This window comes from Staurois parvus, unplaced genomic scaffold (genome assembly GCF_062004578.1).
Source record: "Staurois parvus isolate SC_StPar_1 unplaced genomic scaffold, SC_StPar_1.0 ptg000714l, whole genome shotgun sequence".
In the NCBI taxonomy this organism is placed as follows: Eukaryota; Metazoa; Chordata; class Amphibia; order Anura; family Ranidae; genus Staurois; species Staurois parvus.
This window is the reverse complement of record NW_028318510.1, coordinates 2,733,848-2,758,792: the sequence shown is the minus strand read 5'-3', so window position 1 is coordinate 2,758,792 and position 24,945 is coordinate 2,733,848. Positions and strand designations below refer to the sequence as shown.

Here is a 24,945-nt window from a genome sequence, read left to right as displayed (position 1 = left end):
AAAAATATTGTATTTTGATAACTGTAAGTTGTTAATACTTGTTATGATAGTATTCAATATATTCATTACTTTACTATTTTATGTGTCTTTTTTAAAATATTTTTCTTCATGTTTACTTCCAGGAAAAGTGACAGTTTCCAGAGTTTGGAACATCTATTTAATATTAATAATATTATTATTATACAGGATTAATACTACTACTACTACTAATAATAATAATAATAAAAAATAGATTTTCCCAACTCCTGAAACTGTCATTTTTCCTGGAAAGTTGTTTCTGCATGTAAACATGAAGAAAAATATAAAAATAAAAACTGTAAGTCCTTGTTCATACAGGTGTATCTAAGCATGCATCTGTTTGAAAGGCCCTGTTGGCCAACACGGGGTGCAATGGTGTTCTGTCCATCCAGTCTTTTTCATGTCTACTGGGACACCAGCCACTGGTCCCAATTTGACAGCTGTGCAGATGCAGCTATGTGTCCCCGAACACAGGCAGTGTGCATTTAGGGGTACATGCCTGCACCTGCATGGCTGTCAAATTGGGTCCAGTGGCTATGTCCATGTAAATGCTGCTTTCCAGTAGACATGAATGGCACTGTCTGATGGATGAATGGAACTCCTCTACTGGCAAACATGGCCCTTCACTCAGATGTACTCTTGGATACACCCATGTGAATGAGGCTTATACACACAGTCGTATTGTTGCCCAGACACATGTAGCATTTGTACTAATATTTTGCATGTGTACAGTGCACATGGACCCAACTAGGCTAAAATATCAATACAGCTGGAATGCACTCTCACTGTAGTGGATCATTAATGACTAAAGGCCCAAGTCATTCTGCCATGTGCTGCTGCCTCCCAAATGACTCATTTAAGGGGAGGTGTGAACATCAAAGTGTGAAATCAGTGGCATGACCCTGCTGGCTAAACATTGTTAAAGTAGAACTATAGGAACAACAATTTTTTCAATTTTGGATATTGAAGTAAGGAAGGGTTATAATCCGTCAATTTTTTTTTCTCTATCTGTGTACCATTGGGGAGATTTCCCTTCACTTCCTGTCCAATAGCCAAACAGGAAGTGAGAGGAAATCCCTGCAAATTAAGTGAAATCCTTGGGGACCCCCCAGGTCATGAGAACTAGTGTCCCCATTGGAGAATTTCCCCTCTATTACTTTTCTGGGGACAATACAAAATCGGATTTTGCTTTTACTTTCTCTTTCAATGATAATGGTAAACAGGATAAACAGAGAGCAAATCTCCCTAATGGGGGTACAGATATTAATAAAACTGACAGGTGTTCTAACCCCTCTCCCCTCTATCCAAAACTAAAAAAAAAAAAATGTTTGACTTTAGTTATACTGTACATGTCAGCGCTAAGCAGTGGTGGCAGCCAGTATAGTCCAGCAGTATTGTACACAAAATTTACATGTGTTTAGTGAAAAATTCAGCCAAACACTGCAAAAGCAGATTTTTCTAGTTTTGAGTTATGTAGCTAAGCGCTGTGGACCAAATGGAGCAGTGTCCATGGGCCCTTGATACATACAACACTGCCAGATAAATTACAAATCTGAAAATAGAATATTGTATGCCTGTGTGCATGAGCACCCCTAGCAGTCTTATATGATTTTTTATTATTTATTTCAGGTACTTATATAGTGCTATCAATTTACACAGTGCTTTACATATATATTGTACATTCACATCAGTCCCTAACCCTCAAGGGGTGTACAATCTAAGGTCCCTAACTCACATTCATACATACACACATATTAGGGTCAATTTAGACAGGATCCAATTAACCTACCAGCATGTCTTTGGAGTGTGGGAGGAAACCAGAGTACTCAGAGGAAACCCAGACAAGCATAGGGAGAACATGCAAACTCCATGCAGGAGGCACCATGGTCAGGAATTAAACCCATGACCCATTTACTGCAAGGCAGACGTGCTAACCACTAAGCCACTATAAGTCCTGAGTGAATTATCGTTAGTTTGCTAAAGCACCATGTATCATAAAAATTTCAGTTTTTTAAATTAAAATACAATTTTCACCTTTTTTCATCCTTTGATGCGTTTGAGTGAAGCTGATCTCCTGCAACCACTTTCTTTTTATATGCACTCCAGTGTAGACTGCATTGCAATTCTCAACCCATCCCCTCTCACACAGCTACCCCCTCATCCCCCCTCCCCCTCGACAATACCCGCAGGGACTTCGTCACTGCTCAAACTCCCTCCAACCCCGTTCCTCCTCACTCAGTTACCCCCTCATCACCCCTCTCCCACAGCCCCACCACTGCTCTGACCTCCACTTCCACCCCACCCTACATTCCTCATACTGAAGCTCCCCCAACACTCCACACCTTTGACCTTACTACCATCGAGGAAGTCTCCAAGATCCTCTCTGATGCCCGCCTCACCACCTGCCCCCTCGACCCTATCCCCTCACAATTCCTACGACCTCCCTCCCCCTCCATCCTACGCTCCCTCACCCACATCTTTAATCTCTCTCCTCCGGCACTTTCCCCTCCCCACTGAAGCATGCACACATCACCCCCATACTTAAAAAGCCCTCCCTGGACCCCAATAACCCAAACAACCTCAGACCCATCTCCCTGCTCCCATTTACATCTAAACTCCTCGAGCGCCTCGTCTACACCCGCCTATGCTCTCACCTCAACGACAACAACCTCCTCGATCCCCTACAGTCTGGCTTCCGTCCCCTACACTCCACCGAAACCGCCTTACTCAAACTCTCCAACGACCTGCTAACCGCCAAAGCTAATGGCCACTATTCAGTGCTCCTACTCCTTGACCTCTCTAAGGCCTTCGACACAGTTGACCACCCCCTCCTCCTCAAAATACTACACTCCCTCGGCCTCAGAGATTCTGCTCTCTCCTGGCTCTCATCCTACCTGTCACAACGCTCTTTCAGCGTTACCTATAATGCTACCACCTCCCCCTCACTCCCCCTCTCTGTTGGGGTCCCTCAAGGCTCTGTCCTTGGGCCCCTTCTCTTCTCCATCTACACCTCCTCCCTTGGCCAACTCATACACTCTCACGGCTTCAACTACCACCTCTATGCCGACGACACACAAATCTATCTCTCAACCCCCCAGCCCGAACCCCAACCCCCATTGACTTCTCCATCACATCCAACAACGCCAATATCAAACCCGCCCTGCAGGCCAGAGTACTTGGTGTCATTCTGGACTTTAACCTATCCTTCCAGCCCCAAGTCCAATCTTTAACAAACTCGTGCAGACTCCACCTCCGCAACATCGCCAAAATCCACACGTTCCTAACCCCAGAAACCACTAAACAGCTCATCCACTCCCTCATCATATCACGACTTGACTACTGCAACTCCCTCCTCACTGGCCTGCCTCGCCGCTGGCAATCCCCGCTTCAGTCGATCCTGAATACGGCTGCCAGACTCATTCACCTTTCCAACAGCTCCGTTTCCGCCACCCCCCTCTGCCAATCCCTCCACTGGCTTCCAATTGCGCAACGGATCAAATTTAAAATCCTAACACTGATGTAGAAAGCTGTCCACCATACTGCCTCGAACTACATCACCGACCTAATATCCAAGTACCGCCCAGCACACACACTCCGCTCCTCACAAGACCTCCTTCTCTCTAGTTCCCTGGTCTCCTCCTCCCATGCCTGCCTCCAGGACTTCTCCAGGGTGTCACCCATCCTCTGGAACTCCCTTCCCCAACCCATCAGATTATCACCTACTCTCCTCTCCTTTAGGCGCACCCTGAAAACCCATCTCTTCAGGGAAGCCTACCCCCTGCTAACTTGACCGACCTCCTCCACTCTTCCTACCACTCCATCCCCCACAGCTATCTCCTCCTGTACCACTATCCCGTCCCTTCAAATTGTAAGCTCGAAAGAGCAGGGCCCTCAATCCCCTCATGTTTTGCATTGTATTGGTATTGTTCTGTCACTTGTTCTGTCCCCCTTTGTAATGTACAGCGCTGAGTGAACTATTGGCGCTTTATAAATACTGTATAATAATAATAATAATAATAAGGCTGAATTTTCTGGTAGTGAAAACAGTGGCCTGTGTAATGTGGTTTGAAATGGCCGCTTGTAGTCTCTTTCAGAAGCCCGTGTGATAGGGTGACAACCCAGGAGCACACTTGTTAGACAGGGACAAAGAACTACAATGCCATAAAATAGAGACACAGGGCTTGAAGCTTCGCTTTCTTCAGGTTGGTAGTAGTTTTTGTCAAATGGATCCCAGCTGCTTGGAAAACACGAAGTGGGGGAATAGCCCCACAGGAGTTCAACATGTCCAACATGAACAGAAGAAGCCAAGCATCAGACAATCAGATCAAAAGTCTAAATTTCTTTATTCTTGAAGTCACAACCAATAGGAAAATGGTATCCAGCGCATTTCAGGGTCAAAGAATCCTTCTTCATCAGGGCTTGGGTTTGGTTGCTAGAGTTGCAATAAGGACTGTGATAAAACCTTCTGGGTGGATATCTTAAATACGGGCATATATGTGGATCTCAGTTGCTCTATATTTGTGTTGCCAGTCTTGTTGCCCTGTAACAGGAAGGGCTCGAACAAGGACCTTCTTGGCAGGATCCATGGGCATTGTTTTAATGAAAGCTGCAGATTTAAACATATAAAACATTGCTTCAGAAGCTAAAGTAACATGTTAAGCTAATATGAGATTTTAGTGGGTGCAACTAAGCAAATCATTGGTTACCCAGCTTGTTTTTCCACAGCGAACCAGGAATGCAAATCTGGTGCAAATGAAAAGCTGAAGCCAACCAATAAGATTGTTTTCTTTTTTCCTGTAACAAACTATTAGTTGGTATAGTTATCAACTTCACTTTGTTACAGTGTTTGTAAATCAACTGTAAATCCCATTGTATCCGGTTAATTTCTAGGAAGTACTGTGACACTTTGTGAACTGTCTTTACAGACCACAGTTTATATTCTCACTGATTACTTTGTTTTTTTTAGGCATACAGAGGCAGGAGGTGGTCTGTAAAAGACTGGACGATAGCTCCGTTGTGCAGAATAATTACTGTGATTTGGACAGCAAGCCGCCGGAAAACCAGAGGGCCTGCAATACAGAGCTTTGTCCACCAGAGTAAGTGCTACTACTGGTCTTTATATACTATAGAAAATTGCTATTGAAACACTCAAGCTGAGCCCTGCAGCCCTAGGAAATGTATTGGTTTAATTGTGTTTTTTTAAAGCTCCAGGCAAGCATCTAAATATACTGATGAAATGCATATATGGAATGTGTTTTAACCGACAAAGGATTTCCATTCCTCTCTGCCCTGTTCAATGATTTACACAGCCCTCTCATATAGCACCGCCTGGGCCCTGGGGGATAACACCACTCTTTCTGTTACAACTGATAATTATACTGCTGACATCAATCTGTCCCCTGGACAGTGAAAAAGCAGCAGCACACTGATGAAGACATCTCTCTGCTTGCTCCTGCTCTCAGTGTGCTCCTTGTCAGTAAAGTTGCATTTAGATCTCCTGGCTCACATTGTTGCTCCTCCTTCTCCCAGTTTTCTGTTGTGCAGGGGATTACAAAAAGGCTGATATCATGTCAGGTTTTGGTACTATTTGCACTTAAATATACATTTACGGATACTGACTGCTATCATTTTTTGCTCCCTGTATGGCCAACTTTACACTTCCCTTCCTTTGTTCCCATGCAACTCAGCAACATATCCCTTTAGCATTTTCTGGGTCCACCAAGAACAGGGGTGTCAAACTGGCGGCCCTCCAGCTGTTATGAAACTACAAGCTCAATCATGCCTCAGTCTTTGGGAGTCATGCTTGTAACTGTCAGTCTTGCAATGCCTCATGGGACTTGTAGTTTGGCAACAGCTGGAGGGCCGGCAGTTTGACACCCATGACCTAGAACATCCTCTCTGTGAAACATGCCTGGAACACTTCCTATTAAGAAGTCATTAGCTCTTGTTCTCTTCAAAGCTCATAGTCATAGGTAAGGATAGGGACATACTGTTGAAGTGATAACTGCAAGGCTCATCCAAAAACGCAAATCAGAAATTCACTCCACCGACTGCTACATGTGCAAATCTTCAACCACTGAGCCAGCCTGCCTGTCAGTCTCCCTTTTTTTCTCTTAGGGCTTGTTCACACTTGACTGTTTTTCCAACTCTTGCCAAACGCCCCTATAGCGTTTGACAAGCATTGGTCCGGCTTTGTGGGACGTTTTTAACGCTCCACAAACGCTGCATGCGCGGTTTAGCGGCAGTTGCTAGGCGTTTGCCAAGCATTAAAAACGCTCAACAAATGCCTATAATGAAGTTTGAATGGTGTTACCACTCCGCAAATGCGTCGCAACTGCATCGCAAACGCCGGCCGGGTGTTTGCAGAGTGGCACCATAGAATTGAATAGGAGGCTTCAACTCCTCCTGACTCGACCAGAGGCGTCCATTTTGCCGTGACGCAACGCGACGCTAGCGCTCCCTTTGAACAACGATGTGCAGAATTTTCCCAGGCGTTTGGGAAACGGTAAAAACGCTTCCCAAACACCTGTCTGCTGCTTGCTAACAAGGCTAGTGTGAACGTAGCTTTAGGGCTCGGTTGCTCTCCTATGCGTGTCGTGATCGATTCATGTCTCTGGTGCATTTTATGGTCCATTTTGTATTTTTGAACATGCATTTTTTTTGGGGGGGGGGCTAACCCTTTCCAAAAAATGCAGTGGCTGAAAATGTATAGATGTGATTATGTCTCATAGGAAACCATGTTAAATGAACTGTAGCAGGTTTCTACAAGCCAGGATATGCACTGAAAACCATATAAGTGTGAATCAAGGCTAAGCCATCATTTACACCTGAGTAGAGTGCAAGCAGAGCATATTCCTAGTGATTTTGAAGCGTTTTTCTTTTTCCAGGTGTTTTACAAGCTTTGTACAAGCGTTTTTGCACATGTGCAAAACCGCATGACAGCATGTGTGTTGTGTATTTACAGGTGCACCCATTGAAGTCTATTAGGATAAAAATGTCAGAATACGGTAGGGTGTAGAACATAGGGGGACTTGGCAAATAAAGAAAATTAAAAGCTTTATGCGTCACGTGCTTCTACATTTCTTTGAGCTGTTCTGAGTTGCTTTTACTTTCACAATGACTTGTATGGGTAAGAAGATTCCAACAAATCCATGTATGTTAGCCCTTTATGTAGTTCTAAATACAATCAATAAAATATCTTACAAGCATTAACATGTCATTGTAAGCCCTGGTTCACACTGATGCAGTGCGGAATTCGCAGCATTTTCAGTGCAACTTCTGCATCACATCACAATTGCACCCCATTCATACGAACCGATGCAGGTGTGTATGTTAACAACACCCCGACATCGGTCGGCAAAACACGGTGCGATGTGCAGAATCAGATCGTATAGGTGTGAATACCTATGCGATCCCATCAAGTGCCTTTTTCATAGGCTTTTTTGAGTTTGGGCAAGGACACAGGGGCGCCATGATCCCCTATTGCCCTGGGGCCCCATGAGTTGTCAGTCCGCCCCTGGCCCAAGGATTAATTGTTTGTTTATGTTTAGGGGACTAATAAAAGAAGATTTACTTACCCAATCCTCCGCTCCTTCCTGCTGCTAGTTTGGTCCCTGTAGCATCTTCTCCCATAAGCTGCAACAGTCTAGGGTGCTCATGTTATCAAGACCAATGCAGGGTCCACAGCCCTACATTATAGAAGTTGAAGCCAGGGGGACATTCCACCGCTGGAGCATAGGGAGCACCATTTATCAGGGAAGCAGAGGATCAGGTAAGTAAAAGTGTTTTTTACAGTGCTGGGCTTGAAAGGTCCCCCTGACCCACCTTTGAGAAAACCCTTACTGCTTCTTTCTTCATCGCAGTCACCACCAAACTACCCTCTGTCAGTATATATTGAAGCCTAGAGGGAAAAGTGACATTCTTTTTGTCTTTTATTACAGGTACTTATATAGCACCATTCATTTGATGCAGTGCTTTACATATATATATATATTGTACATTCACATCAGTCCCTAACCATCAAAGGGTGTGCAATCTAAGGCCCCTAACTTACATTCATCCATTAACATACTAGGGCCAATTTACACAAGACCCAATTAACTGACCAGCATGTCTTTGAAGTGTGGGAGGAAACTGGGAGTACCTGGAGGAAACCCACACAGGCACAGGGAGAACATGCAAACTCCAGGCAGGTGGTGCCATGGTTTGGATTTGAACCAACGACCCTAGTACTGCCAGGTGGAAGTGCTAACCATTTAGCCACGGTTATGTGGCTGTGCATGGACCTAGTGATTGTCCATTAGGCCCATGCACAGCATTATTTGTAGAAGTCACATTTTTTGTGCAGCTTTTTATGGAGGAGTAATAGGCTAGAGAGGTATCAGGGGCGGACTGACCATTTGGAAACTCTGGCACTGCCCGAGGGCCTGGGGTTAGTAGGGAGCCCCATGAGATGCCCCTGGTACCTTTTTTCATAAGCTTTTTTGAGTTTTGAGTTGAGCAAGGACACAGGGGCCCCATGATCCTCTATTGCCCGGGGACCCCATGAGTTGTCAGTCCGCCCCTGAGAGGTATGTATTTGTGTTGGGGATGGGGGCATCTTTAAACAGACAGGATCCCTTTGTTCTGAATAGGCAAATCTGACAGTGTCTCTTTAACAATGCTTTTTCTATTATAACCGGTGGGAATTAGAGTACAGTTTTCTGCTGCTCAAGACATATGATGAAGTCCCATTAGATATTACTCAGAACATTCATGCGTGTGGAGACCGAGTGTAGGGGAGGGACAGAGCCCAGCGCACACAGACATCCTTGGGGTCCAAGAGGAGAATGTGTTTTGTAGTAAGAAGGAATTGACTTAAGTCTCAGAGAAGGTTTTGTTGTTAATTTAAGGATTTATTGTGGTCTCTTCTGGAGTGCTCGTGTCTGAAGCTGAAGGCTGTTTACCATTTGTACAGCTGAGGATTTTGACAGTCCGTGAACATGATAAATCTATGCAACTAAACAGTATTTCTCCTTGTGCATATGTGAAGGATGAAGTGGCTCAACAAACATTTGGAATTAGTTTATTGGAAGCAGCCTCTCTTGAACCCTAGTGGGGCAAGGGATCTCTAGCTAAGGCTGAGCAGACTGAAATCTCTCCCTCGGGAGTTGCGTTCCCAAACAATGGTATAATCTGTTAAGGCAAGTATTGACTGGGCCTCGATCGCTCTGCTTGGTGCCGTTTACATCTTATCACTACACACAATTTAGGGCATAGCTCATTCTGTAAATGGTTATCTTGCTGGAATAATCCCTGAAAAACTCTACTTTACGTATGAAAGTCAACAGATGGTTATGATAACACTCCCATTAAACTGTACCAGAAATCTACACATGTATCATTTCCTCTGCTGCTGTGCATATAAGATACTGCTGCTTCTGTTTTCTAGGAATTGGGGCATTGAAAACAGAGTAAAAGATGAGATAGGAACTGTAGTTTCTGCCATAGATACCTTTCCTAGGTAATGTTATTGACACAAAGCTACTTTTATGCATCTGTATAAAATAAAAATGGCAAGAGCAATAACACTAAAGCTGGCTAATTTCAGGCAATACCTGTGAACCAGATGAAATTCAAGTAGTAGGTTGCCCTCCCTACACTATCCCGCTCAACAAACTTTGATTGAGAAATAGAATGAGCCAGGCAGAAAAAAGTCACTGAACAATGACTGCAGCCAATCAGCTGCAGTCACTCTTCAAGTATTCTGACAGCTGGCTGACGAAATACAGTAACCCGCAGCGGGAGATTCATCCCTCCATACTGTTTAGCATGGATGAGGAAACTATGGATTTCTTTTATGCTGCCCCTTGAGCTGAATGAGACAAATCTTTACCTGCATGGTCAGTTTTTGCCAAATGGGACCATACGAAGTCAATATCACTCCTTTGTCACATATGTGGATACTTCTTCCATACAAACACAATATCTTGTTGGATTGGCATGCATGTGTTGTATGTCAGTAAATGGGCATCACCTTCAAGCATTCATATATACTGCTGCACCAGTTTAAAGTGAAACTGTGCTCTTCCCATGCAGAGCAAAGCAACCAATTAATTGTAATACCTTCTTTCTCAGCTGCACCACGTTGGCTCTCCCACTGCTTCATTCAGCTGCTGAAAGCAAAGAAAAGAAGCCCTCTGTAAGCTTTGAGATGCTCCAATTGGTTCTTACTCAGGGCTGAGGACTGTCTCCTTGCTCCCATGTAACAGTATTTGCCAATCACCATACACCAGCTATAAGCTCCGGTTCACATATATGCGCCCGTGCGGGCTGCGTTTTGCATGGGCACGAGAGCCCATTCATTTGACACGTGTGGAAGAAGTGCCTGCACTTCTTCTGAAAACTCATCCGACGCGGGAACCTCGGTTCCCAGTCTGGTTGCATTTTCCAGTGCGGGTGGCGTGCCATTAGAACTAATGGCACCTGCCCGCTGGTCCGCATTTCTCTGTGCGGGTGGTGCACGGATTTTAGTGCGGATCCGCAGCGGCACCACCCGCACAGATGTGAACCTAGCCTAAATATAGTAGTAGAAGAGGATAAGATTTGCTCAAAGGATGCCTTTCCTCTATACCAAGGTGAATAAGTGCTGTTGGGGAGGGGCGAATCACAGGTTTTCATTAAAGCCAAATCATGAGAATTATCCAAAAAACACCTTTGCAGTGGGTCCCTCAGCATGGCAAGCGTTAAATGGTCAATACATCTAGGAGTAGAGGAATCAGCTGTAATACTGACATTATTCCTCTCTAGCAGGCTTCACGCACTCATCTCTTCCCTCCAAGGCTCCGGATTGTGAGTGGGCCCTGTCTGTCCTCTTGTACAATGCCAGATTTTGGCCCTACATTGTACTTGACGATGTCAATGTGCGACCACTGGCCCGAGAGGAGAGGCTTCAGGGGTCCGGTGGCACAGTGTGCAGGAAGCCTGCCTGTACACAATAAGGTAAGTATCAAATCTTCCCCCTCTTCCCCCAGAATTAATAATATTTAACACTTGCAGCATGGGGTGCCCACTCCCTCTGCAAAGGTCCTTTTGTGTAATTCCCGGAGTTTAGCTAGCAAACCTACAGAGGCTATTGCTTAGTCAAATGGGTGAAAATCAGCCAGAATTTGTTGTGGAGTCCCATGTTTCTCCAACATGTATTCCATTAACTTCTATAGTGATTTCCAGATGAGCTGTGGATTGGCACATTTGTGCGTGTTTAATGTTTCGAATGAACACATCAACCCCCAGTCAGATTAACAATAACCAGTCATGAACAGCTTCCATTCATGTATTCATGCATTAAAGAGGACCTATCCTTACAGATCACAATTCTCGTAAATCAATGTGGCACATATCTGCATTTTCAAGCAACATTATATCCTAAAAAAAGCATCTCTATATTGTCCTGAATAAAATTTAAATTAAAACATGCCGATTTGAGCTCCATCATCCAACCTTGCTGAAGAGTACAGGACCTATTGCTGCCAGGTGCAGTGTGGGTGTTTGGCATCATTAGAGGTTGCAATGTCCAGCAAATGGTGCCATTCTACTTTATATTTCTTGTTAACAATGTATGTAACATTATGGTACTCCCTATATTCAAAATAATACAAAATATAAGAATTATTATGGCTGGTGTGCCTTACAGTTTTTCTGCTATCCCTCTCCTGCTTTTTTAAAAATTGTATTGGTGTTGTACACTGGGCTGTTCAAGTCTAATAGCCTCTCATGCCAAACATGACCAGCCTTAAGTAATTCCTGATCTATTCAGATATGCTGGAATCTTCTGCTCTGAATAAACAATCTAAATAATAAAACAATTATACTAGTGACAAATATCACCTAAACAATGTATAAAAGTGTTATCATGATATCACAATGTCTCTCCAGTGTGAGAGTTTCCAATATTATTTTTTACACTTTGCTTACCTGATGTTTGTTGTTTCTCTTATTGGATGGGAGTTTTCCCATTACAGTACAAGTGTGGTGTAGGCTGCTAATGCTAGTTACAGAAATTACAGGTGTACCTTGGTTTACGAATTTAATTAGCTCTGTGGGACTTTTCGTATTGTGAAATAGTCGTAAACCGAAACGCGGTTTCCCATAGGAATGTTTTGAAAACCAATTAATCTGTTCTGGAGGTCAGAAAAAAGTAAAAAGTATTTTATCTGTTCAAAACTCTTTATAAAGTGCACTTTAAAGGCATAAATACTGTACAGGGACATGATTAAAAATTAATTTGTAAATGCATTGAAAACCAATTAATCCATTCCGGAGGTCAGAAAAGTTTAAAAAAAAGTTTTATCTGTTCAAAACTCTTTATAAAGTGCACTTTAAAGGCATAAAGGGACATGATTAAAAATAATTTGTAAACGCATTGAAAAACAATTAATCTGTTCCGGAGGTCAGAAAAAAGTCAAACTAAGTCTTATCTGTTCAAAACTCTTTATAACGTGCACTTTAAAGACATAGTACTGTACAGGGACATGATTAAAAAAATGTAAATGCATTGAAAACCAAATATTCTGTTCGTATTGCGAAAAAAATTTGTAAACCGAGGCATTATTTTAGAAAAAATTATGTTAACTGAGGCGTTCGTAAACTGAGGTACCACTGTACTTTACATTTCCATGTTATATTTCAATTATTTCTAGCCTATGAATCTGAATTATGTTGAAGTTTCTACATTTACTTTGTGAACATCCCCACACATTTACTTCCTTGAATTCTGTGACATGTATTCACTGTGCCTGGTGAGTAGGTACTGCTGTGTCACACATTTCACAGAGCCTGCCTGTGAAGTGCTGAGGGGAGGAGTTTCAGGAGGCGGATTCAGTACAGGAATCACTGCTTGCAGGTAGCAAGGTACCATGGGATATGTAGTCCTTAGAAATTAAAATTAAGCAGCAGAAGAGAAGCTGCAAAGCATGCAGGGAATCCAGGAAGTTTTGGAAAGAGACGCTTAGCAGACAGGCGGTACTCACAACGTCAAAGGAAAATTTTCAAGCATTGGGTTCTAAAAAATAACTATTATTTGCATTGTTATTACAATGCTAATATTATAAAATGAAAGTGTATGCTGTGACCATAGATCTCCTTCAAGACTAGTACTGGGGTGATGGGAGCTTCGAAGCGGAGGTGTGTATTTGCAGAAAGACAACCAGCCAGCAGAGGTATGAGAACCGATTGGGACTCCTGAGGTGTGCTGGACGTGGTTGCAAAGCTTCTGAGAGGGATGTGTGTAAGGGGAGTAAGGAGGTAGCAGGGAGAACAACATGAAATAGAATGTAATGGGTTGGTGCCTTGTGAGGTGGATCTGCCTTTGGGGACAGGATCTGGCCAGGAGGGTGATCTCCCTTAAAAAAAAAAGCATGTCAAAAATCATTCTTCCTGCACACCATATGCCCCCGCTGCGTCATGCCACCTGCTGACAGACTCCCTCACAACACCCAATGATAACCCCCCTCCCCCACAACCAATCTCTTTACACCCCCAGCTGACAGACATTTCTCTTCCCACCACCTCATGCCTCCTGCTTACAGACACCCCCCACAGGCCAACTCATGTCCAGAAGACATTTCTCATGCCAGCCCACCCTGCGACACACATAGCTCTTCTCACCCTACAGACATCCCTTCCTGCTGACACGTCGTTAACTGCCTACTGTCATATCTGCCACACTCTCTTTCACATTTCCTCCCCTCCTACCTAGTCACACCCTCCGCACTCCTCTCCTGCACATACTGCCTGTCGTCACACCCTTCGCACTCCTCTCCTGCACATATACTGCCTGTTGTCACACCCTCCGCACTCCTCTCCTGCACATATACTGCCTGTTGCCACACCCTCCGCACTCCTCTCCTGCACATACTGCCTGTCGTCATACCCTCCGCACTCCTCTCCTGCACATATACTGCCTGTTGTCATACCCTCCACACTCCTCTCCTGCACATATACAGCCTGTTGTCATACCCTCCGCACTCCTCTCCTACACATACTTCCTAATGTCATATCCTCCGCACTCCTCTCCTGCACATACTTCCTAATGTCATATCCTCTGCACTCCTCTCCTGCACATACTTCCTAATGTCATATCCTCTGCACTCCTCTCCTGCACATACTTCCTAATGTCTCATCCTCTGCACTCCTCTCCTGCACATACTTCCTAATGTCATATCCTCTGCACTCCTCTCCTGCACATACTTCCTAATGTCATATCCTCTGCACTCCTCTCCTGCACATACTTCCTAATGTCTTATCCTCTGCACTCCTCTCCTGCACATACTTCCTAATGTCATATCCTCTGCACTCCTCTCCTGCACATACTTCCTAATGTCATATCCTCTGCACTCCTCTCCTGCACATACTTCCTAATGTCATATCCTCTGCACTCCTCTCCTGCACATATTTCCTAATGTCTTATCCTCTGCACTCCTCTCCTGCACATACTTCCTAATGTCATATCCTCTGCACTCCTCTCCTGCACATACTTCCTAATGTCACATCCTCTGCACTCCTCTCCTGCACATACTTCCTAATGTCTTATCCTCTGCACTCCTCTCCTGCACATACTTCCTAATGTCATATCCTCTGCACTCCTCTCCTGCACATACTTCCTAATGTCATATCCTCTGCACTCCTCTCCTACACATACTTCCTAATGTCATATCCTCTGCACTCCTCTCCTGCACATACTTCCTAATGTCATATCCTCTGCACTCCTCTCCTGCACATACTTCCTAATGTCACATCCTCTGCACTCCTCTCCTGCACATACTTCCTAATGTCACATCCTCTGCACTCCTCTCCTGCACATACTTCCTAATGTCATATCCTCTGCACTCCTCTCCTGCACATACTTCCTAATGTCATATCCTCTGCACTCCTCTCCTGCACATACTTCCTAATGTCATATCCTCTGCACTCCTCTCCTGCACATACTTCCTAATGTCACATCCTCTGCACTCCTCTCCTGCACATACTTCCTAATGTCACATCCTCTGCACTCCTCTCCTGCACATACTTCCTAATGTCATATCCTCTGCACTCCTCTCCTGCACATACTTCCTAATGTCATATCCTCTGCACTCCTCTCCTGCACATATTTCCTAATGTCATATCCTCTGCACTCCTCTCCTGCACATACTTCCTAATGTCATATCCTCTGCACTCCTCTCCTGCACATACTTCCTAATGTCTTATCCTCTGCACTTCTCTCCTGCACATACTTCCTAATGTTACATAGTTAGTCTGGCTCAAAAAAGACAAAAGTCCATCCAGTTCAACCATGAAAATTAAAAAATTATAATCCTATACCCACAGCTGATCCAGAGGAAGGCAAAAAACCAGCAAATCATGATCCAATTTGCTCCTGCAGGGGAAAAAATTCCTTCCTGAACATCTTATCCTCTGCACTCCTCTCCCGCACATACTGCCTATCGTCATACCCTGGTGCACAATATGCCTGTTTTCATACTCTCCACACCCCTTTCTCTTGCACATTTTGCCCCCCACCCCCTTCAACATCATGCCTTCCACACTCCTCTCCTGCGCACACTGCCCACTGTCATACTCCTGCACTTTTCTCTGTTACATTCCACCTGCCGTCATACCTTCTACAGTCCATGCCATAATAACCTTTACACTCTTCTGCTCACACGGGCCACTGTAATAGTCTCCATACTCCTTTCCTTCACTACTGCCCACTGTCATACCCCCCGACACTTCTCTACTGCAAATGCTGTCATACTTCTGCCTCTCCTCCTCCCTTCTGCATATTATACCAGCTAAAACAGTTCATCATTAGTCATTATTTGTAATGTCATCAGCCTTTACCGTTCTGGAACAGACACACCTTTGCTTGTGTATATAATCTTTGTATTTAGCTGTCTGCCCGGAGTTCACGTTTTATATGTATTTCATACAGCACATGCTTATTTTATGAAACCTGTCAGAGCCAATATCTTCAAATGAAGCAGTCAGCTTTTTACATAGGCCGATACCTAGATGTGACAGCGATAAAGTTTTATTTGTGAGTTATATATTGAGTATTGGAAACATATATTCAACTTCTAGGAAAATGTATGCCCTCGGGTTGATACTTCTGTTTCTTGAAATGCACTGGAAAGCTTGTGCAGTCTAAATAATGGAGTCTCTTGTGAAATTGTCTCGTTAGAAAAGTATAACAGAGGAGCACTTTACCCTTGAATCCAGCTTCAGTTATTAAAGATGTAAAAAAATATCACAAAGACTTTCTTTGAGACATAAAACAGATTGACTGCCTGTTCCATCAGATTCCAGCTGTCATTTTTCTACCTTATAATTGAAAGCTTAAAGTGTATGTGTAACCTTTTTTTTTTAGTTTTAGATAGAATAGGGAAGAATAAGAAACCCTGTTAATTTTTTTTGTTACCTGTGTCCCTGCTAAGTATCCTTCCTTATTGTCATGGCACCCATTATTACTTAGACAGAAAGAATAAGAAATCCAAACATTTACCGGTTTCATCAGAATGATAGGTAAGGGGAAATCTTCCAGTGGGGACACCTGTTCCTGTGACAACTGTTCCCTCAATTTGTAGAGACTTCCTCTAAAACATTTAGCACCTTCCAATTAGAAGAGAGGTATTAATGCTGATCCTTCTTCTGAATAAGTTGTGGACTGTAGCCAACCAGATTCATGTACAGCTCTTCTACCAGTGTGGTACATATATGCAAACCTGTACCTATCAAGAGAGGTGAGAAAACACTGCAGATCCCGAATCTTCATGGGTGAAAACATTAATCATTGGCTGGGAAAAGGCATCCTGCGTGATCTGTTCTTCCTCCAGACCTGCCCATCGGACATCATGTAAAGCATTCAGGCATATGTGCATTCTGTAAACAGGCAGATTGGGTGAATAGTCTCTAATATATGTAGGCATTGGCAACCTAATTGAATAGTTCTGATTTGTTCTGACTGCGAGGAGAAATCATTCAAGTGTCCAGTCTGTTCTGCACTTTATAGAGACCTGCATTGCTTATCTAGCCAGATTGATGTATCTTGCTGTGTATTCTTATATCAACAGGTGGTTCATAGGTGACTGGTCCGAATGCAGTAAAACCTGTGATGGAGGAATGCGCACACGCACAGTGCTTTGTATTCGGAGGATAGGACCGTCAGAGGAAGAGACTCTGGATGACATCAGCTGCTTAACGCACCGGCCAATTGAAAAAGAAGCTTGCAATAATCAGTCTTGTCCCCCTCAGTGGATTGCTTTAGATTGGTCCGAGGTGAGATTTTATGTATTTCCCATGTTTCATTGACATATTATGTAGCACTGTACTTAGCATAGTTTAGTACATAGAGGCATTCCAGTCAGTTGCTGCCAGAAAAGAACATATCACCTACACTCATACAGGTAAAGACATACACACACTAGTAGTAGGTGCCAGTTGACTTCCAGTATATTTTTGAGTTCTAAGAAGAACACAGAGTACTCAGAGATAACCCATGCAAGCACAGGAAGAACATATCAACATCATTCAGTTAAGCTGGCCATAGATGAGTTTGGGTTTTTCATTCAGCCAGTGAACTGAAGGAAAAAAAAAAAAAAAAAGAAAACAAATGGATTCCTCCATCTACACAAGCAAGGTGGATCAAGGAATCCTCCATGCAGGGACATTGTTAGAACATTTTTCACAAGTCTGTTCAAAAAAAGCCTAACAGTCGACTTCTGTTGAACAGGAACATCCTCAAATGGGTCAAAATTCAGGTAGTCCATGCTGAACCAGCCAAATTTAATCCATCTACAGCTAGCTTTAGTGTCCCTGGTGGGAATTAAATCTAGGACCCCAGCACTGCAATACACTAACGCTAACCTCACGCTACCATATGCAATGCCATGGGACCATAGTTCAAAAATTTTTACCTAGGCCTGAAAGGTCCTTTCCCAAGTGTCAATAATTGATGCAGGCAGTATAACTGATTAGAATAATAGCAATCTGCTCTTGTGCAGTAATGTAACACTATACGGGCTTGTTAGAGGCCTGTAACCAAAGTCTAAGGCCTGGATCACACCTATACATGTTGCAAATGATGTGTTTTTCTGGCGTGTTTTGCATTTTTGTTGCATTTAGAGGGTTTTTTGCCAATAGGACAGTAATGAGCGCAACTTTAGACTCTCTGGCACTCAAATCACATCGCAGCGACTTTGAAAATATTCCGTCACTACTTTGATGCGACTTGAGTGCCAGAGAATGTAAAGTCGCATCAAAGTCGCACTCAATACTTTCCTATTGGCAAAAAAACCCCACACAAAACACATCAAAAATGCAAGTGTTCCAGTGAAGTCTTTTGAACCCAAAACACAATCTGCTGTGGGAAAAAAGTCCCTGGCCCTTTTCAAAAATGCAGCGGCTGAAAATGCATGGATGTGAACGTGTCCCATAGGAAACCATGTTAATTTGACTGTAGTGCTTTTCTACAAAACACACCAACAAAATCATAGGTGTGAACCAAGCCTAAATGTGTTAAGACTTTCCAGTTTATTACTGTTGACAATGAATATTCATTTAAATTTACTTTGTTTGAGATCCTAAACAAACACCAACTGCCGAATATATGGAGGTACTGACTCAAGGTTCTAAGAGCAGAGCTTTCCTCCTTTTTTATTCAAGCACTTCCTAATTTTTAAATTTTTGGAAAGAAACATTAACATCTAAAAAAAACATGATGAGTAGTAGTAACATTAAAAAAGAAAATGCAAAACTGGAGCTATACGCTACAATATAAGCCTATAAAATACTTATGATGTTTTATTATCTGTTGTTGAATTGCTAACCTGCCATCTTACCTGCTTCTATTGTGAGAGTTAGAGTCTGTGATTTCAGTCTTTTGTTCACTTCAAGCTGAGTTTTCACTTCTATACAAGTCTTTAGAAGCAGGTGAGAAGGAGGTCAAATTAATTCTGAATGATCTCAGAAGCATCTCAAAGGCCTCATTGACACAGGCATACTTTTCTATACACCTATGGAAGCCATGGTTGTCACACTAGGCTGGACTTCAAATATGTCCGCCTTGGTTCATCGGCATAACATGGGAGTTGGTGGGATTAATAGTTTAGATAAGATTGTTTTCTTTATTCCAGTTACGCTCACAGGAATTACCATGGGTACTGCATTTCTGGCATGATCAACAGGTATTTTCTGTATTTGCAGAAAATATGTATAGCCTGATTAAAATAAACAAATGCAACCACCACATCTACTTACCGGTAAACTGCAATATATAACATTGTTGTTCTTAAACGGAGCTCCAGTCTCCTGGGTAAAAATTAAAAGTCAGCAGCTACAAAAACTGTAGCTGCTAATTTTCAATAAACAGCTACTTACCTGTCCCAGGGTCCAGTGCTGTGCTCAGCCCAGCCGTTTTCACTTTGTGTCCTCTCTCCCTGGCATCGGCACCTTTACTATGGGCACCTGGCTGTGACTTGTGGCTTTATAGCTGGGTACCCACTGTGCATGCTCGAGTGGCGCTGTGCACTGTGAATGGTCCCTGTGACAGACTGCTTGGCACCCCACTTGATTGCTTTTGTCAGAGAACTGCTTCCTTGCTGCTGGGACACAGAATCAATGTATTATAGCTGAGCATTGCACCCAAGGACTAGACAACACTAGCTTAGCTACAACTGGAACTGTTTATTGAACAGAAATACATGTTTTTATACACTTCAAAAAAAGAGGCAGTCCCCACATGAACAATAACAACAAATATTACACATTGGGATAAACATCCCACACCGATTAGATAATGAGGTCAAATTGACTAATCCCATCATGTAGGAACCTCCAGAAGGATTAGCCAACAGACAGAAACAATAGGTGAGTCAAGTAACTAAATTAACAATGTAAGAGAGGCACAATGGTAAATACATCACACCTTAATAAACAAATTACAGCAGGAGACCTCAGCATCAGGTTCTTTTGAGCTGATTATATTAACATCTGCTTAGAGTCTCTGAGTTTAGGAGGTCCATTGAAGCACTCAATGATGGTTTGAGCACAGAGACCCCAAATCTGTATCCTGGTCCCTCAGTTCTCAGAGTCTGTTTGTTTTGTGGAGACATGGACTTGAATCTGAAGTAAAACTACTCCAAAATGTCCCCCAGGCATTTAGAGCTCTATCAAACGCCAAGGCCCATAGTCATTTGGCAAGAGGCTAGCCTGCAGTCTCCTTCAAAAGACCCTGTTCCAGTTGGGTCTGTCACAGTCCTGCAGTCTTCTGGGACCTGTCCCAGGAGACTGCAAAAGGGGGGTGGGAGGATAATTTCCGCTTCTGGTTGTCTAGGCAGTTTTGACAGGTAACCTCTCCCCTCCTCCTCCCAAAAAGCTCCATTTCACAAACATGAGTGGGGTAGGAGGTCTTAAAGTTCCCCTTTTGGGCGAAGCTCCGCTTTACGTTTATATAAGTTATAAAGTCTCTCTAATGGAATTTCCAGAGAAAAGAGGCAACCAGTGTCACAGTGCTGATGGAGAGCCACGCTTTACACACACATATAGCAATTGACTAAGGCATAGACAAAAACTGCACAGAGAATGAGGGACACATTCATAGATATATCAGTACCCATAGTGTGCACATACCTGATAGAGCTGCCCAGTTTTTTTCATGGCCATATTTATACAGTATGCTGTCATGGTGAAATGATTACTCCATTTTCCGTGGAGAAAAAAAAGTGTTGCAGAGATTTTTCTGTATGCTGAAAAATATTTTCAATCAATAAATGAGCTCCACTAATGCTCATGTGTACTCATTAATGCATAAAGCTGGAGGCATTCTGTGAATGCATGAACGGAGAGAAGGGGCAGATGAATGACAGGATCTCCCCTAATTTATTCACAGAACTCCTTGCATTCTGTGAATGAATGAGGTGAGAGGAAGGGAAGAGTCAATGACTGGAGAATGAGGGGAAAGGAAGGGAAGAGCAAATGCCAGGATCCTTCACCGTAGCAACTGGCTGTCATCCCTGCAGCACTGGAAGATTACCACTCAGTGTAGTACTTGTACAGTAACCAGCAGACAGCAGGACATAGCATACTCTTTATTTGAGGTGGTGCTCTGTCCAAAAATATTTATTTACTGGAGTTCAGCTTAAACTTACCCCTACTTTTTTGTGACATGCCATGCTCAAATTGAACAAAACACTTGCATATACAAGGTTGTATGTGGCTACACAGCACTATGATGCAGGGACCAGCTAAATACTGCTGGAGTATGGAATAACATAAAATGATTAATGTAGGCAGAATTAAAAAGTGAAAACTTTTAAAAAATATTTAGCTTTACTGAGAAAGGCAAACAGTAAAGCAGCTTTACTTAAAGAAGCAGTACAGGAACTGCTATGCAATTTCAATTGGGTATCCTAAAAACAACAAGAATGTATAGGTTCCACTTGTTAATGTTGTATAGCCTTAAGCCCCGTACACACGATGAGAATATCGGACGAATGATTGTCTGTTTTTTGTTTTTTTTTGGCATGCTAGTCTCATATCAAAAGTTAAGAGGTTGCTAATTTACAAAAATTCTTGTAAGGCGATGTGATGTATTGTTTTGTATTTTCAGATGAAAACTGGACTAATTAAACAAAAATCGTGTGATCTGGTATCATACGAGAAAAAATTTTGTGCTTGTCCCTTCAAATAATTTTGGACGAAAGCTGTGTAGTAACAATCAGATTATCGTACGATGGCTTCAAAAGCAGTATTTTTTGTACGATTTTCTGATCGTGTGTACTAGGCTTTATAGTATTTACAGGGAGGTCTGCTTTAAAAGACACACTAAGCAATAAACCTATGTGCTCTTGTATTTATAGCTTCTGAAAAGTGCTTAACTTACAGATAAATACACATTCCTAAAAATGACATCTTAGGATGCCCCAGGCTAGGAAAGCATTATGACAGAAGTGAACAAGTTACCATCCGTTTTTATATATCCTACCTGAAACTTTTACATGTTATTCCACCTTCCTTTCAGTATTTGTTTCCTGAAGGGTAATGTATAAGCAGAAAATAACTTCAGCCCTTTTCCTTAATTTTGCAGCCCTGCTGACAGCTATGCTTTGGAGCTGAAATAACAATGTGAGCTCAGTTCTCAGTCAGTGGTATAATGAAGTCTGATATTGTTATATTGACCCTAGTGTAAAATGAGAGGATCATGTGTCTTATGAATGTTTGCCTTTTAGCAGCAAAATGGCTGTAGTATTTTTATTATTAATCTTTTGGAGTTATAGTATCAGGATCTTAAAGCTGAACTCCGCAAAATGAAACAAAACCTGCTTGTTCATGCCAGAGGACAGGGTAAAGAAGTTTTACTTACCTGATCCTCAACTCCTGCAGGCTACTTCCTGCCGCTAGACCAGTCCCTGCAGCTTCTTCTCCTCTGCGTTCCAACAGTCTAGAAGTCTAAGGCAGTGGTTGTGAACTTAGGAGCTAAAGAGAGCCTCAAATGCAGCCCCTGACATCACCAAAGGGCCACACATAATGTTCAATATATGTAATGCTTGAGAGAACTGACGGACTAGTGACATGCTGCAGAAGACAGTAAACTGGGAATATGTTACACAAGGCTAGAAGAGATCAATGCTATTACCCTAATCAATGTTCCCACTACTGACTGTTGAGGTCCAAGGGCCACACATCATATACTAAAGGGCCGAACGTTGGGCACCAGGGGTCTAGGGTGCTCTGATATCATCAAGACCTCTGCAGGGCCCAACAGCCTGCACTGGACAAGAGAACTTTGATAAGTCCACTGCTGGAATGGAGGAGGGTGCCATTTGCTGGGGGAGCAGAAGATCAGGTCAGTATAAATGCTTTTCATCCCTAGACTAAACAAGTAAGTTAACCCTTGCAGAGTAGGAGCAGCCCCCACTGCAAGGGAAGAGTTTTTTGCTTTCTTGAGTTCATCTTTAATATTAACCTGTCATTTAGCCATGCATGTTAAAGCAACAGGTTCACTTTAACGCAGAGATCTACAAAAAACCTTTCTTAGGACTTCCCCCACTACTCTCTTCAGCTGCCGGGAGTAATAGCAAAGGTGTGTGTAAAGAGTCACCATAGCTTACCCAGGGTTACAAACTTTCTGATAACAGCACTTATTGGGTTGGTGCTGTGATGTAGAGTGAGTCACATAAATATGAAGGAACACTATCATCACAAAATATAACAGAATATGTACAAAAGGAAACCAATGCTCCAAAAATTAAAACCAAAGACAAAAAGTCTTCAAATATATTAATAGTAAAAAGGTCAGGTCTTTACAAGATACTTTTAAGTTTGTGACTGGGGACAAAGAGAAGGCAAATTTATTAAATACCTTCTTCAGCTCTGTGTATACAAAGGAAAATGGGGGAACTCAAGTCCACAATGTGGATCGTATTGACTTAGCCCCCAAATGATCCACAATGGCTCAAAATGTATATTGTCCAGAAATATTTAGACAAAATAAAGGTGAATAAAGTACCTGGACCAGATGGCATTCATCCATGTACCCTCAAAATGTTGAGCTCTGTTATTTCAAAGCCATTGTTTCTAATTTTTAAAGACTTTATAATTGGCATGCTACCACTGGCTTGGAATAATGTGGTGCCTATATTTAAAAAGGGATTAGAGTCTTTACCAAGTAACTACAGACCAAATATTTTAACTTCTATAGTTAAGAAGATACTTGAGAGTCTACTTAGAGGAGTTTTTTCTAGAAATAAATATTTTAAACAATAGTCAGCATGGGTTCACGAAAGATCAAAGTTTTGAAACAAATCTGATTTCGCTTTATGAGGAGGTAAGCAAAAACTTAGATAAAAGAGTGGCTGTGGACGTAATAAACTTGGATTTTGCAAAAGTGTTTGATATAGTTCCCCACGTGTGGCTAATGTGTAAGTTAGAGTCTACTGTACAGGCTTAGAAAATTAAGTTGGTAAATGGATGGAAAATTGGCTGTATTCATAAAGTAGTGATTAATGATTCATATTCTGACTGGTCTAAGGTTATTAGTGGTGTACCCCAAGGTCCAGTGTTGGGACCCTTACTTTTCAACCTATTTGTAAATTATATAGAGTTTCGGTTTAAAAGTACCATGTATGTGTATGCAGATTACACCAAGTTATGCAGTGGAATAACGTTTTTGCAATATGTCTCCAATTTACAAGCCAACCTCAATGCACTATTTAATTGGGCAAGTTTGTGGCAAATGAGATTTAATGTTGAATAATGTAAAGTTGTGCACTTGGAGAGCTAAAAATATGCATGCTCCATAAATTCTAGGTGAAGACCAGCTGGAGCAGTCAATGGTTGAGAAGGATCTGGGTTTCTGGTAGATTATAGACTTCATAATAGCATGCGGTGCCATGTGCAGTTTCTAAAGCAAGGAAAATAATTTCTTGTACTAAAGTGACTGTAAAGCTTCACATTTAAAAGAGCGGCCCTGAACCTCCTCTTCTTGGGTCCCTCGCCAACTTTCTTGGCTCCTCCTCTTCTCAGTGCACCCCATAGGAATCCACTCAAATAAGTATAACATGTTTATTATGTTTTTGTAAATATATTAATTTCAACCACTTTAAAAATATCCCCTTTGCTACTGTTCTGGTGACTGCTGTAAATTTTGGATTTCTCCTTACGTTCTGTCCCGGTGACAATAATCTACAGTACATGACGCATACCATAGTGATAATGGATCTTCTCAAAAGGGACACACTAATAAACCCCTGAGGTTCTACTAAAAGAGTTAAAGTGGTAGTAAAGTCCACTTTTTCAGTTGTACCTACAGGTAAGAGAAACAAGGCTTACCTTCAGGTACAGTGAATATCTCCTAAACGTGCACCGTTAAGGAGATATTCACTGTTGCTGCAGCCGGTGACATCACCAGTGCAT

At 42.5% G+C, this 24,945-nt stretch overlaps 1 protein-coding gene across 1 annotated transcript in view; it reads left to right on the top strand.

Annotated features, from left to right (window-relative positions):
- ADAMTS6 (ADAM metallopeptidase with thrombospondin type 1 motif 6) overlaps nucleotides 1–24,945 on the top strand; it is a 433,529-nt gene that overhangs the window by 372,403 nt on the left and 36,181 nt on the right. Inside the window, exons 21-22 of the mRNA XM_089653457.1 lie at nucleotides 4,985–5,114; nucleotides 17,106–17,310. Coding sequence (XP_089509583.1) covers nucleotides 4,985–5,114; nucleotides 17,106–17,310 — 335 coding nt within the window. The remainder of the gene's footprint in view (nucleotides 1–4,984; nucleotides 5,115–17,105; nucleotides 17,311–24,945) is intronic.